This window comes from Mytilus trossulus, chromosome 4 (genome assembly GCF_036588685.1).
Source record: "Mytilus trossulus isolate FHL-02 chromosome 4, PNRI_Mtr1.1.1.hap1, whole genome shotgun sequence".
Taxonomy (NCBI): domain Eukaryota; kingdom Metazoa; phylum Mollusca; class Bivalvia; order Mytilida; family Mytilidae; genus Mytilus; species Mytilus trossulus.
In genome coordinates this window covers 67,643,761-67,659,813 of record NC_086376.1, presented here as the reverse complement: position 1 = coordinate 67,659,813, position 16,053 = coordinate 67,643,761, and the positions used below count along the sequence as shown (strand labels likewise).

At 31.0% G+C, this 16,053-nt stretch overlaps 1 protein-coding gene across 12 annotated transcripts in view; it reads left to right on the top strand.

Moving 5' to 3' along the window:
• LOC134715810 (leucine-rich repeat-containing protein 49-like) overlaps positions 1 to 16,053 on the top strand; it is an 86,878-nt gene that overhangs the window by 11,646 nt on the left and 59,179 nt on the right. For 11 of the 12 annotated variants that reach the window (XM_063578270.1, XM_063578268.1, XM_063578266.1 and 8 more), the window contains 5 exons: positions 8,413 to 8,589; positions 11,436 to 11,541; positions 13,698 to 13,901; positions 14,577 to 14,643; positions 14,957 to 15,100. In XM_063578270.1, the coding sequence (XP_063434340.1) occupies positions 8,413 to 8,589; positions 11,436 to 11,541; positions 13,698 to 13,901; positions 14,577 to 14,643; positions 14,957 to 15,100 (698 nt within the window). Of the gene's footprint in view, positions 1 to 6,993; positions 7,273 to 8,412; positions 8,590 to 11,435; positions 11,542 to 13,697; positions 13,902 to 14,576; positions 14,644 to 14,956; positions 15,101 to 16,053 lie in introns of those variants that run through there. The other variant, XM_063578276.1, reaches the window with a different exon arrangement.

Genomic DNA, 16,053 nt, shown 5'->3' with positions numbered 1-16,053 from the left:
GATGCTAAAAAATTAACTTTTCTTTTCTGAACTAACTTGCCCAAATCCAAAGGGACAAACTCTTAAATTGAATATTACTGTTCTTGCCCATTGGTACAATAACAAAATCATGTAAAACATTTCACTTCTAACTTACCTAATGAAAATAAATCCAGGAACGCGCTATTTATGCAATTAAATTATTATTGTTTGCAATATTCTAATAATATAATGTCTTTTTGATATATAACTCCTGGTGTTCTATAAGGAGGATGCATGCATGATTTTCTATAATATCATAAATCTGTGTCTTTGCAGGACATATCCAATCCTAGTAGCACTAGTCCTATCATCATCAAGATTTCTTTAATAGCTGTAAAAAATGTCCAAATCGTGCTACCTGCCTATTTTTTTTAGCAGGAATTTACATTTGTTATACATGTTACTCTTTTAAGGTAAAGAATTAATTATTAAGAAAAATTAGACACCCATATCTTATACATTTAGGATATACAAAAGGAAAGAGTTTATAAGTCTACAAGTGCTATTTCTCAGTTATTTGACTGACAATTAAACATTGATAATCTTTTATAGGTGAAGAAAATACCTTAATCCCTAATCCAGAATTATAAGAATTGAATGCTGTATTATGACATTTTTGAAACATGTATTATTTGTAATAAGTTAGTACTCAAATTTGACATACATGTATTCATCTCATGCACTTAATTGCATGATTATAAACATAATAAACTTAGTAAACTATAGATTTGTTACTGTATGCTCAATCATATGAAATTATAACAAAAAAGACATAATTTTCCAATTGTGATATTTACATTATTGTCTTTTCTGGTCTTTTATGATTAGTAAGTTGTCTCATTGACAATTAGAACAAATCTCTTTTTATCATACATGTATATTCACCAACTATATAACATTGGTTTTGTAAAAAAAATATATACAATACATAATTCTGTATAATAGGATTATTGGCTAGTCAAGCATTTGCTCATGTCTTAAGATTTAAAAGATTACAATATTTATTGAAAAAAGTTATACATGTAGATAATATTTATCTATACATGCATTTATTTTGTAAATAATACCATCCTAAACCAATTTTGACAGAATATTCAATATCTTTTATTCAAAAAGATATACTTGATCTTTAGAGAAAACAAACTATGTTAAGAATTGGTGATAAAACAACACATGCTGATCGAAATGTCAATCATAGTAATGTTACATTGATTGAAAGTAATAAATTTTGTGACCAAATTTATTTCAGCATTTCTAGTAAAATTAAGCCATCACAAAATTATGGTGGGTCAAAAGGGAGGGATGAGTGATGAAAAAAAGAACCAGTCCAGCTTTTCATTTGGAGAAGGCCAGAATATAATTTCTCCAAGTCTATAAAAAGAAAGAGATGTTGTATGATTGCCAGTTAGGCAATTATCCAGTATCCACAGAAGTTCAAATGAAGTGAATGTATTAGCAACTAGTATACACAACCATACTGCCTTCAACAATGAGAAAAATACACTTTAGTCCTTATAGTTGGCTACAAAGGCCCTGACATGAAAATATGAAATAATTCTATTGAGAAAACTAACAGACTGACTATGTCACTAAATTAGAAAAACAAATATGACAATGACTAACACTGACCTACTGGCTCTTAACTTAGGACAGACACATACAAAATGTGGCAGTGTTAAACATGTTTGAAGGCACCAATATATACTAAATATGACCTACTTCTCAATACCCACTGATTCACATTAAAATATGACCTACTTCTCAATACCCACTGATTCACATTTGAATATGACTAACTTCTCAATACCCACTGATTCACATTCAAATATGACCTACTTCTCAATACCAACTGATTCACATCTGAATATGACTAACTTCACAATACCCACTGATTCACATTCAAATATGACCTACTTCTCAATACCAACTGATTCACATTCAAATATGACCTACTTCTCAATACCCACTGATTAACATTCAAATATGACCTACTTCTCAATACCCACTGATTAACATTCAAATATGACCTACTTCTTAATATCAACTGATTCACATTCAAATATGACCTACTTCTCAATACCCACTGATTAACATTCAAATATGACCTACTTCTTAATACCAACTGATTCACATTCAAACATGACCAACTTCTCAATACCCACTGATTCACGTTCAAACATGACCAACTTTTCAATACCCACTGATTCACATTCAAACATGACCTACTTCTCAATACCCACTGATTCACATTCAAACATGACCAACTTCTCAATACCCACTGATTCACATTCAAATATGACCTACTTCTCAATACCCACTGATTAACATTCAAATATGACCTACTTCTCAATACCCACTGATTCACATTCAAACATGACCAACTTCTCAATACCCACTGATTCACATTCAAATATGACCTACTTCTCAATACCCACTGATTAACATTCAAATATGACCTACTTCTCAATACCCACTGATTAACATTCAAATATGACCTACTTCTTAATACCAACTGATTCACATTCAAACATGACCAACTTCTCAATACCCACTGATTCACGTTCAAACATGACCAACTTTTCAATACCCACTGATTCACATTCAAACATGACCTACTTCTCAATACCCACTGATTCACATTCAAACATGACCAACTTCTCAATACCCACTGATTCACATTCAAATATGACCTACTTCTCAATACCCACTGATTAACATTCAAATATGACCTACTTCTCAATACCCACTGATTAACATTCAAATATGACCTACTTCTTAATACCAACTGATTCACATTCAAACATGACCAACTTCTCAATACCCACTGATTCACGTTTATACATGACCAACTTCTCAATACCCACTGATTCACATTCAAACATGACCAACTTCCCAATACCCACTGATTCTCATTAAAATATGACCTACTTCTCAATACCCACTGATTCACATTCAAATATGACCTACTTCTCAATACCCACTGATTCACATTCAAATATGACCTACTTCTCAATACCCACTGATTAACATTCAAATATGACCTACTTCTCAATACCCACTGATTAACATTCAAATATGACCTACTTATTTATACCAACTGATTCACATTCAAACATGACCAACTTCTCAATACCCACTGATTCACATTCAAACATGACCTACTTCTCAATACCCACTGATTCACATTCAAATATGACCTACTTCTCAATACCCACTGATTAACATTCAAATATGACCTACTTCTCAATACCCACTGATTAACATTCAAATATGACCTACTTCTTAATACCAACTGATTCACATTCAAACATGACCAACTTCTCAATACCCACTGATTCACATTCAAACATGACCTACTTCTCAATACCCACTGATTCACATTCAAATATGACCTACTTCTCAATACCCACTGATTAACATTCAAATATGACCTACTTCTCAATACCCACTGATTAACATTCAAATATGACCTACTTCTTAATACCCACTGATTCACATTCAAACATGACCAACTTCTCAATACCCACTGATTCACATTCAAATATGACCTACTTCTTAATACCCACTGATTCACGTTCAAACATGACCAACTTCTCAATACCCACTGATTCACGTTCAAACATGACCAACTTCTCAATACCCAATGATTCACATTCAAACATGACCAACTTCCCAATACCCACTGATTCACATTCAAATATGACCTACGTCTCAATACCCACTGATTCACATTCGAATATGACTTGCTTCTTAATACCGACTGACTCACGTTAGAATATGACCAACTTCTCAATACCCACCGATTCACATTCAAATATGACCTATTTTTCTATACCCACTGATTCACATTCAAATATGACCTACTTCTCAATACCTGCTGATTCACATTCAAATATGACCTACTTCTCAATACCCACTGATTCACATTCAAATATGACCTACTTCTCAATACCCACTGATAAACATTCAAATATGACCTACTTCTCAATACCCACTGATTCACATTCAAATATGACCTACTTCTTAATACCTGCTGATTCACATTCAAATATGACCTACTCAATAACCACTGATTCACATTCAAATATGACCTACTGCTCAATACCCACTGACTGATTCACATTCAAATATGACCTACTTCTCAATACCCACTGATTTACATTCAAATATGACCTACTTCTCAATACCCACTGATTAACATTCAAATATGACCTACTTCTTAATACCAACTGATTCACATTCAAACATGACCAACTTCTCAAGACCCACTGATTCAATTTCAAACATGACCAACTTCTCAATACCCACTGATTCACATTCAAACATGACCAACTTCTCAATACCCAATGATTCACATTCAAACATGACCAACTTCCCAATACCCACTGATTCACATTCAAATATGACCTACTTCTCAATACCCACTGATTCACATTCGAATATGACTTGCTTCTTAATACCGACTGACTCACGTTAGAATATGACCAACTTCTCAATACCCACCGATTCACATTCAAATATGACCTACTTCTCTATACCCGCTGATTCACATTCAAATATGACCTACTTCTCAATACCTGCTGATTCACATTCAAACATGACCAACTTCCCAATACCCACTGATTCACATTCAAATATGACCTACTTCTCAATACCCACTGATTCACATTCAAATATGACCAACTTCTCAATACCCACTGATTCACATTCAAACATGACCAACTTCTCAATACCCACTGATTCACATTTAAATATGACCTACTTCTCAATACCTACTGATTCACATTCAAATATGACCTGCTTCTCAATACCAACTGATTCACATTCAAACATGACCAACTTCTCAATACCCACTGATTCACGTTCAAACATGACCAACTTCTCAATATACCCACTGATTCACATTCAAACATGACCAACTTCTCAATACCCACTGATTCACATTCAAACATGACCTACTTCTCAATACCCACTGATTCACATTCAAATATGACCAACTTCCCAATACCTACTGATTCACATTCAAATATGACCTACTTCCCAATACCTACTGATTCACATTCAAATATGACCTACTCAGTTACTTCAATTTGTCAGTCAGATGTCTTGAAAACCAATCAAATCTGTCTCACTTTGAAGTTTCTTTATTATTTGACATAAAACAAATGATTTTAAAAAATCAAGAATTATAACTTAAAGGGCATATATGAAAAACAAGTCTTGAAGACATTAAAAGAATATGTTATGATAAATTGAAGCAATAGAAATTTATTAAGTGACCCATAAGACAAAGAAGTTTGAAGGACTTTCAAACACAATTAATGTGTTATGATTAACAATTTATTTTTGGAAAAATTATCAAAGTAGCACAATTTTAAACATTAAATTTAAACAAACCCATTAAGGTAAGTAAACTTTTAACTTTTAAAGATTTTTTTCAATCCTTGACTCAAAATTTTAAATTTAAATTGTAAGTATAATGCATTTTAACATTTAAATTCTTTTTGAAGTCAATTATGAATATTTAATCTTGCAGTTCCGACGGATTAACTTGGAGAGTGTCTGTATTTGGCTAGTCTATAAAAAAGTTTTTAAGTAATAATGCACACTTATGGTGACCTGATCTGCATAAAATCACACATGCATAGTTGATACTATGGATTAATGAATCATTGATGTATCAAATGGAAATTCTAGTGACTTAAAAACAAATTGAACACAAATATTATCTTGTGGAATTAAGTTTTTAACATACAAAAAGTCAACATATTTGAAGTTGATTGATTTGATTTGAAATTGAATGAAGATCAGGATTATGATTGATTTCATTTGAAATTGGATGAAGATCAGGATTACGTTGTATCAAGTCCTTCTTTTGATACTTAATTGCTTAAGATGTAGGAATGGATGCTTGGAATATTTCAAATAGATAAAGTTGCATCACAGCATGATTTTGATCGAAGTTAAAGTACTGATGTTACAGTTAAAGGAGCCATTCAAATAAAAAAAAATTGTAGTTTGATCAAATTTGAACTGACAAGTTTTTTTGTTGAAAATGAAGTTACAGGTGGATGCAGTTTTCAATGAAAGGAAGTGCAAAATTACACATTGATTAACTTTTATATTAAAAAAAAATTGAATTTGCATTGAGAAATACTCAATAGGTTCAGTCAGTTTAAAAGAAAAGTTATGCTTCAATGATCGCATGAAACCAATGTAGTAGCTACTTAATTTGTTGATTCATATCGATATGGAATAATTCTTATAATATATGTAAATTTGAAGACCTTGGTATCAAATATTTCGTTTCAATTTAATGGTTAATGAATATTAACTCTGGACGTAGTGTTAATTGTGAATTATATTATTGATTTGAAGTTTTATAAGCACCATCAAGTAGCAGAATAATTTCAGATACTAAGTGCCGATATTGTTCCTATGAAATACGTATTGAAAATCAAACTTTTACAAGTTTTAAGGAGAGATTGTTGTACGGTTAATAATTTAAAGAGACAGTACATGTTATTCAAGTGATAAAAGCTATCTATTGGAATTCATAAAGGTTTGATTGCATAGATCAATAGATCGTGTAAAGATTTGGGGGAAATGAGAAATATGGATCAGTTTATTGTTGTCAAACCTTAAGTAATGGAAGTGAGAAAAAATTGGAAGTTGCATTTTGCAGTGTTGATTCAAGAGTTTCAGTTGAAATTAGAGGAATACTAGTAACTTGTACTTGGCATATTGTAAACTGTGTCAAATGAAAGCCTAAGAGTGATTTGATTAAATTTGGAAGTAAATTTGATACTTTGTATAAATAATAATACTATTACTGTGGGGTATAATAATTTTACATAGAACGGTGTCAGCATAATATATGCAACAATGACGGAAGTTATATAAGATCTTAGGTCATCATCTCAGCATCGTTCAAAGTAGACCAAGGAAGTGTGCTTTGTCTTCTTGTATAAGAACATGTGAAATATACATCAGTTATTGAGTCCATATTCTATAGATGTATTGATGAAATTTGAATTGTGAATTGAAGTTTTTTGTTCATAATATACAATGTTAACATATTGGATTTAAAAACAAAACATGAGGAGATTTTTTCAAGACCAACAGCAATGGAATGTAAATAAAAGTTTATCTTGTTAATTAAAATGAATTTACGTCGGGAGAGACGTGATTCTGTGGTTCCTATGTCCTATTTTGTGGTCTGGATGAAACATCCCGCCAGTCTGAGTGGAGGTAATGTTTACTTTGACTCAGGTGCATCTATAAGTGAAACTTTCATTATAAATGAAACTTTAGTTAGATATTTTCTGACTAGGGAAGTTTCTATATAATACAACATGCATAAGGCTTAAATGACAGCAAATAATTTTGCCACAATGTAATACTTCCATAGTTGTTCTACATTTTCATAACTTGTAAAGGGTTTGCAGTAATTTTCTATGGGACAGCATAGGAAACCCTCCCAAAAGTCTGTTTATTTTGAAATCATGCACTGAATTATGCATAATAAAAATATATCAGTCCACATTGGAAAAATAGATATGAAAAAATTTGAAGACTGTTCAAGGAACAAAAAAAAATATTTATAACAAATTCTTCTGTTTTTATGTGTTTGTAGTGCTGTAAACAAAAGTTATTTTATATGCAGATTAAATAATGTTTGCTTATCCTTTAGGATTATGGCGCATTATTTTGTCTATAAAAGTTCAGAAAAGGTTGAACAATTAGAATATATAATCTAAAGTCTCTTTGAAGGATTATTAACATTTAAACTGACCACTTCACTTTAGTATGAATTGAAACCTATCACTTATTGCACTATGCAGTAATAATAATAACACTGAAATCTATTTTTAAAATAACATGGATTCCTTTTTTATTTTGCTGGGTACCAATATTCATGTTATAGTTAAACTTCATTTTTAAGGGGTTCAACAAAAAGAGAATTTTCTATAGAATTTTAAATCTAGGAAATCCATGAACTATTGGTACCCTTAAAAAATTAATCCACAGAAGTATGGAATGGCATGGTGTCAATTACTTGTGTTTCATAGAAAGATTATGGTATTTTGTTAAAATGTAGTTCCTTAGAATTATATTTTGCATATTATTGCATTCTTATCTGACCTGACCAAAGGATCAAGTCATCTATTCTCATCACATAGCATTTGTTTATCATTTGTTAACCATTACACAAATATCTTCCTTCTCTAAAGTACTGAATAATCTGGTAAAGAATTTTGGTTTGAATGAAAAATATTTAACTTCTCTTATATTTTTATGCTAAGGGAGTGTTTTAAATTTAGATTTCATGGTTCTGGTAACATTTTATGCACTAGTGTGATTTTGATGGTGATGGTTGCTTTATTTCAGAAAAAGTTCCTATTCACTACAGAAGTAACAAGAAACAAATAGTTCCAGCAGCAGCCTTAGCACATGATCTAAATGCACCCCCAGATATAGTTCAGGATGTGGAGGACAGTGGGAGAACATCACGCTCTAGTTCACATTTGTCACCCAATACACAAAAAGCACCTGCCTTTTTACCAGGTTTGTTAGTTGATGCATAGATAACCAGGTTTAAATCTTATTTTAAAGGTAATTTTATCTAAATTTTTAACCAGTGACAGTTACTTACAGATTATCTTTGGTTTTGAAATCAAAAATTAAGATCAAAGCAAAATTTAAAAAAAATAGCAATAAAAACATTTACCACTCAAAAATATCACTTATTTAAAATTAGCTCAAAATATAAACTTTTCTGATTTGGGTAAAAATATATATTTCCAAAATATAATAAAAAAACAAATGTATATTCTTGAGTAATTTTTTGCGGATAGTTAATTTATTACAAAGCTTTGCATTTCTTTTCATAAATATTTTTAGTTAATTTGCACTGAATAGTTTATTACTGGTTAAATCAGTTTGTTGATTGTTTTCATTGCACATTGCCAAATTCACCAGCTGGTCAGTACAATGTGAAAGGGTGCACTTTACATACTTTACTTCAAGCAGGGGTGATTCTTTCAAACCTATGCACAACTGATGTATTATGGTAAACTGTTGTCTGTCTTTTTATTTTACCTTTTATTTGTGGTAACTGAAGTTTGGGCTGATCTTCACAAAATATTCTTTGTGTCAAATCTATGTATAAAGACTAGCTAGCTCTTTTAGATTTAACAGATTCTTAAAATTTATTTTCCAAGAGTTATTGGACTTAAATCACTAAAATTTTAAAACTTTAAAGCATGTTTCCTGATAAGTCCATTTTGATTTATTTGAAACTTCAGAAATGTGATCAGATTGTTTAATTAAATTTTTACTTAATTTATGGTCCAATTTAATTAAATGATGTTTAGATTTGTCATTCCATAGTTTGGGGATTTGTATCTGCCTTCTTCAGTATATTGAAATTTTTATGTGACTTTTGCATAGTTTTTCTCTCTCTTATTCTCTGGGCAACATTATTTTTAGATAAACAAACTGTAAATTCTAGATCTTTTTGATCTTTCAATATTTTTGAGATTGATTATTCTAAACCTTTGAGACCTTAATGATATGGTCAAAATTAGAGGACGCTATTTTGTTTTGGTTAGTCATCATACACCCCAAATAATGAGAATTACTGTTTTACACCATGCATCTTTTGTGCTGTTAATTCAAATGAATATCCGCCCTCTTCTTGTGAAAAAAGATTGGCTCATCATTGTTAAAATGAAAACATGCCTTCTGGAATACTTGAGACCTTCTTTTTAATAGATTTAAATTTCTAAATTTACAATGTTTACAAAGACTTACAAAAAGGATGAAAATAAATTTACATTTTATGCACATTATGTAAGGAAGAATTGAAACACCTCAGATTGAATGCAAATAATATGGTAGATTTTTTAAAGTATTTCAGTTTTTCATACCCAATTGACAAATTTCTCTTTTCAACTTCATATCTTTTGATATATGATTTAGATATTGCCTTTGTATGAATTTTGTCAAGGGATAAGATTAATCTTGTTCATTTAAATTGTGGAATACTATTTGATTTTATCTATTTAGAATACTTTCACATTAAGACAGTAAAGACACGTATGGAGCTGTTTACTTCATATAGACTTTTCTATTTGTTTGCTTTTCATTTGTTTTATTTTCTGAACAATTGATTTCATTTTTAAAGTTAGAATAACACCCAATATATTATAACTATTGATCAAGGGCAATGTCAGTGCACTAGTATTTAATATAGTAAGATCCTGAGAATACAATCTAATGACAAAAAGCATAGCATGCCATAACAGTGGATGATTCAATGAATTCTATGTCTGTAACAAGTCATCTGGGCTGCAAATAATTTTAAAAGGTTGATTGGCTATCTTTATCCTATATAAGTAATCAGATGTCTAAAAAGAAGTTCCTTAGCCTTAGAGCAATTGGTCAGTGCTTAAGCACTGAACTAATTACAAAATGAACACTAGAAAAACAAGAATGTGTCCATAGTACACGGATGCCCCACTTGCACTATCATTTTCTATGTTTAATTGACTGTGAAATTGGGGTCAAAACTTTAATTTGGCATTAAAATTAGAAACATCATATCATAGAGAACATGTGTTCTAAGTTTCAAGTTGATTGGACATCAACTTCATCAAAAACTACCTTGACCAAAAACTTTAACCTGAAGTGGGACGAATGGAAAAACGGATGTACAGACCAGATAACATAATGCCCCTCTACTATCGTAGGTGGGGAATAAGGAGGAGGGTCAATGACATGCTTAATTTGTTTGAAATTTGCACTTGCCTATTAACAAGGGCACTGTTTTCTGTAAGGAAAACTTGGAGAATTTTAGAAAAAAATGTGTTGAAAAACTTGATTTTATGATGTCAATGTTAACTCATGCATAGTTTGAATTCAAATAATGAGAAATAGGTCCAGAGAACTTTTTGGCTATAATGCTTAGGTCTCAAATACTGGTATTGATTCACTAAAAAGTTGATCAGAAAATGCTGTCAGTCATTGACAAACCATTGTCAGGAATTTTATACTTTTTTTTTAAGGTAACCTTTGATATAGTAATAGGAGCAAGGTTTGTTCATTTTCAAGAATATGCACAAAATTTCTTTTTTTTATATTTGTTAATTTACAATTGTTTTTCTCAGCATCAGAAAGTGGGGAAACATTCCTTATATTTTACAAACAACAGTGAACCAACACCTGGTAAATCTTTAGGAGGATAAAATCCCAAAACTGGACACCTCAGGTTAAAGGGTTGTTTTGATTAAAAATAACACAAAACCTGAAAGCAGTCATAAAAACTACACTTTAAGGATTGCTGCAGTAATTTATTAAGATTGACATGTTTTTATGCCTTTTTATATATTTTTAAATTTTTAAATTAACAGGTGATAGAGTAATATTTGCAGAGAGTCCTTCAGCTCCAGGAATACCTGTAGTTTATAGAACACCTGAAGAGAGATCTTCAAATCCAGACAGACTTAATCTAGACAGGTATTTCATTTAAATCGACATATTATGAACTTTTACATTACATAATATAAGGAAACTGGAGTAAACATAATTATTAAGTGCTTAGGTAAAGAATATAGCACAATATGCATTAAATAATAAAGCTGCTGTACACCTCCTTAATTTTTTCGAGTGCAGCCCTAGAGAAAAATCTAAGGGATGATCTAATCTATCTGAAGTTTAACCAGTATATATAGGGAACTGTGTGTCATTGTATATCTTACACTGATTTACTTATCACATATATTCACTTCAAAAACAATATGCCACTCCTTAGATAGTTGAGTCATAGTAATCAGGCATGAATAGTATAAAAAAAGACTACAATTTTTTTTATGATATTTGCCTTTCAAATCTACCGGGAATCAATGCCAATATTGATTCCTTATGATTTATTATGCATCAATGATACATATAAATACAGCCACATTAGATTGATTGAGTGGTTTGTTGCTTGATATCCATTGGCTAACAATCCCTTAGACAGTACAATATAGTTCAGTAACACTTTAATGACCATTGCCTTTATTCTTTTATACACCATCTTATGGGGCATATTATGGTATACCCTTGTCCGTCCTTCAGTTAGTCTGTCTGTTGTCAACATGTCGGACAATAACACAAAAAGGCTTAAATGGTTAACTTTTACAAATTGTGACTTGGATGGAGAGTTGTCTCATTGGCACTTTTACCACATGTCATATATCTATTAAACAAATTTGAATGAAACTTTGGTGAATTCTTTATAAATATTGATGAGAGCTCCCTTTCAATTTTTATATAATTTTAGATTTTTTGTTTTTGAATTTTTATTTTTTTATGTTCCCTAAAAAGGGGGGATTGTCCATTTTTCAGACAATGCCCTCCAAAAAAACTTTGAGTCGTTTCCATGAAACTTTGGTGAATTGTTTATATATATTGACATAATAAAATAGAGAATGGGAATGGGGAATGTGTCAAAGAGACAACAACCCGACCATGGAGCAGACAACAGCGAAAGGTCATCAACAGGTCTTCAATGCAATGAGAAATTCCCACACCTCGAGGCGTCCTTCAGCTGGCCCCTTAACAAATATATACCAGTTCAGTGACAATGTTATACTAAACTCATACAAGACTAACAAAGGCCAGAGACTCCTGACTTGGGACAGGCGCAAAAATACAGCTGGGTTAAAGATGTTTTTGAGTTCATAACCCTCTTCCTATACCTCTAGCCAATGTAGAAAAAAACCAAACACACAGTAAAACTCAGTTTAAAAGAAGTCCAAGTCTGATGTCAGAATAGGTAACAAATGAAACTAAACAAAATGACAATGATACATAAAATTAGTTTCTAGCTGCATTGAAGACCCAATAGTGGACTGACATTTTAATGCACTACCTACGATAGTAGAGGGGCATTATGTTTTCTGGTCTGTGCCTCCGTTCGTTTGTCTGTCTGTCTGTGCGTCCGTCCATGCCTCTGTTCGTCCATCCGTCCGTCCCGCTTCAGGTTAAAGTTTTTGGTCAAGGTAGTTTTTGATGAAGTTGAAGTCCAATCAACTTGAAACTTAGTATTCATGTGCCCTGTGATATGATCTTTCTAATTTTAATGCCAAATTAGAGTTTTGACCCCAATTTTATGGTTCACTGAACATAGAAAATGATAGTGCAAATTTCAGGTTAAAGTTTATGGTCAAGGTAGCTTTTGATAAAGTAGAAGTCCAATCAACTTGAAACTTAGTTTACATGTTCCCTTTGATAACATCATTCTAATTTAAATGCCAAATTAGAGAATTTATTCCAATTTAATGGTCCACTAAGAATAGAAAATGATAGTGCAAGTGGGGCATCCGTGTACTGTGGACACATTCTTGTTTTCTTGAATTATGGTTTTTGTTTCAGATTAGTGGCATTTGGTATGATATTTTGAGGTTTTTGTGTATTTTTAAAAAATTGGCAGTCATTAATTTTTATGGATAATAAATACGGGAGAAATAACACAGCATGACAATTACTCCTATATTTACTACTATGTTTAGAAAGTATATGTTACTTTAATATACTATGTGTTTATATTATTGATTATTGAATAATGAATTATTAAATGTAAACTTTGCCTTCAAAATATTTACATTATCTAATTTAAATATTTTCAGACGGAAACTAACAGTATGTCCAATTTTGGAGGGAGAAGAACAGCTGCGTCTGCTCAATTATCAACACAATATGATATGCAAAATCCAGCATCTGAGTTCATTAAAACGTTTGATATTCTTAGATTTGTATGACAATCAAATAGAAGAAATAGCAGGATTGAATGCACTGAAATCATTACGGGTTCTTATGTTAGGTAAAAACAGGTTAGTATGATAGGATATATAGTAGGACTAAATCTTACTTTTGAAAAAAGTTGATCAATTTATTGACAAAATTAAACTAAGTAAAAATGAATTTGATTGATTATTGACCAATAAAACTTTGTCCAGATTTGTGCAGCTACCATTGAAATTGTCTTTTGATACACTTTTTTCTAACGAAAAAATCTAATCATTTGAACAATGACCACTACAGTATATGTTTTTAAAGGGTGTCCTTTTACCATTTCATAGACTGGAAATTCCTACTGGTAAATGTTTTTTATGAACAAATTGACAGATAAAAATGAGAAAGGAAATGGGGAATGTATCAAAGAGACAACAACCCTACCATAGAAAAAACAACAGAAGAAGGTCACCACCAACAGGTCTTCAATGTAATGAGAAATTCTCGCACCCGGAGGCGTCCTCCAGCTGGCTCCTAAACAAATATATACTAGTTCAGTGATAATGAACGCCATGTGCAGTACTACATTTAAAGTTTTCCTTTTATAAAAGTTATTATATTTTATATACCTAGTAGCTATGCTTTTGTTTTTGAAAAAAGTTTTATTGATACATATATCAAATGAGAAAACAATATAAAAAGACACAACATTTTTTGTTTGTATTGTGAGTGTCTTCTTTAATCTAGTTAACATGTTTGGGGTTTTTTTTCAGGATAAGGAGGATAGAAAACTTAGATACTTTGTTCAAGTTAGATGTTTTAGATTTACATGGAAATCAGGTAATTATTTTCAAGTACACCTGATAGGTCACCACTTAATATGTCTACCAGACTAGTAGATTTATTAAGAAATGAGACAGTCATTCAAAAGAGGATAGTCACTCAAAAAAAATTTTTAAATTGAGGTTTCATATGACTTTAAGCAACAAGAACCTATTACTTTATGAATGAGAGGCTCTTGGCTTTTCAGAAATTGCTATGGTTTTAGAGTATGATCATATTGATATGTATAATCCTTTCTGTTTGAATTTCATTTGCCCAATTTACTGTATAAAGGAATTTATCCCAAAATATGTTTTTTATATTATTTCAGATATCCAATATAGAAAATTTAAATCATCTGTCCGAGTTACGAGTGCTTAATTTAGCAGGAAATCATATAGTGCATGTAGATAACTTATCGGGTATGGATTCATTAGCTGAACTAAACCTTCGACGGAACAAAATCAAAACTGTGGTATGTATAATCTTAGAATGTAATGTAGGATCTTAAATTTGGTTTATATACAACATTACTTCAAATTATGTAGTTATTTATAATCTTCTGATCTTCAAGGGTAGGAAATTTACAATGTATCTCTATTTTAATTAATTTTGTTTATTTTCAATTTAGATTGTGCTTTAAACTTAAAAAAATAACCAACATTTTTTTGTTAATTACAAAATCCTATTGCAAGTTGAAATTATGCTTTGAGTTTAATTTTAATGGCCTTTTATCAAAATCAGACAACTAAAGTTGTTTACTTCAGTTTTTTAGAAGTTATGCAAAAACAGTATATACACTATTTTATGGACTTTATACATTTATATGGTGTTTCAAATTATCGCCTTTATATTCTATTTACTTGCAAGAGTTTACAACATTCTCATATTCCATTCTACATCATGACAAATTTATCTCAGGGTCAAGTGGAAGTAATTCACTGTCATCATTCAATTACATCAACTTGACCATAGGCTATTAGAGAGTAACACTTTTGTACAATAATTAGTTGATTCATAAATGACTTTTTTAACAGAGTAGAAAGGTAAATATTATTGAACTAAAACTCTATATAGTGCATTAATTGTTGTGTCTGCTAAAAATCTGTCTGCTCTCTTAGTCCAGTTATTTAAGCTTATATGGAATTTTAAGAACTATTAATCAGCAGGAGTTATCTTTCTTTGAATGGATATATTCTTATGGAAATCATTTTTTTGATGTACAAAATGTTATTGGGAGTTTGAGTGAAAGAATTGTTTAGGTTTACAGACTTGAGTCTGAAGGTAAAGATACTATCATCAATTGCTTGTTAGCTGAATTGTGAAATCATTATAAGATTAGATATACTACATAGTACCTTCAGAGTAGTTTATACACATATATATTGGTTATCTATAGGACTAGTCTTCTCTTAAAAGAGGGTAGTA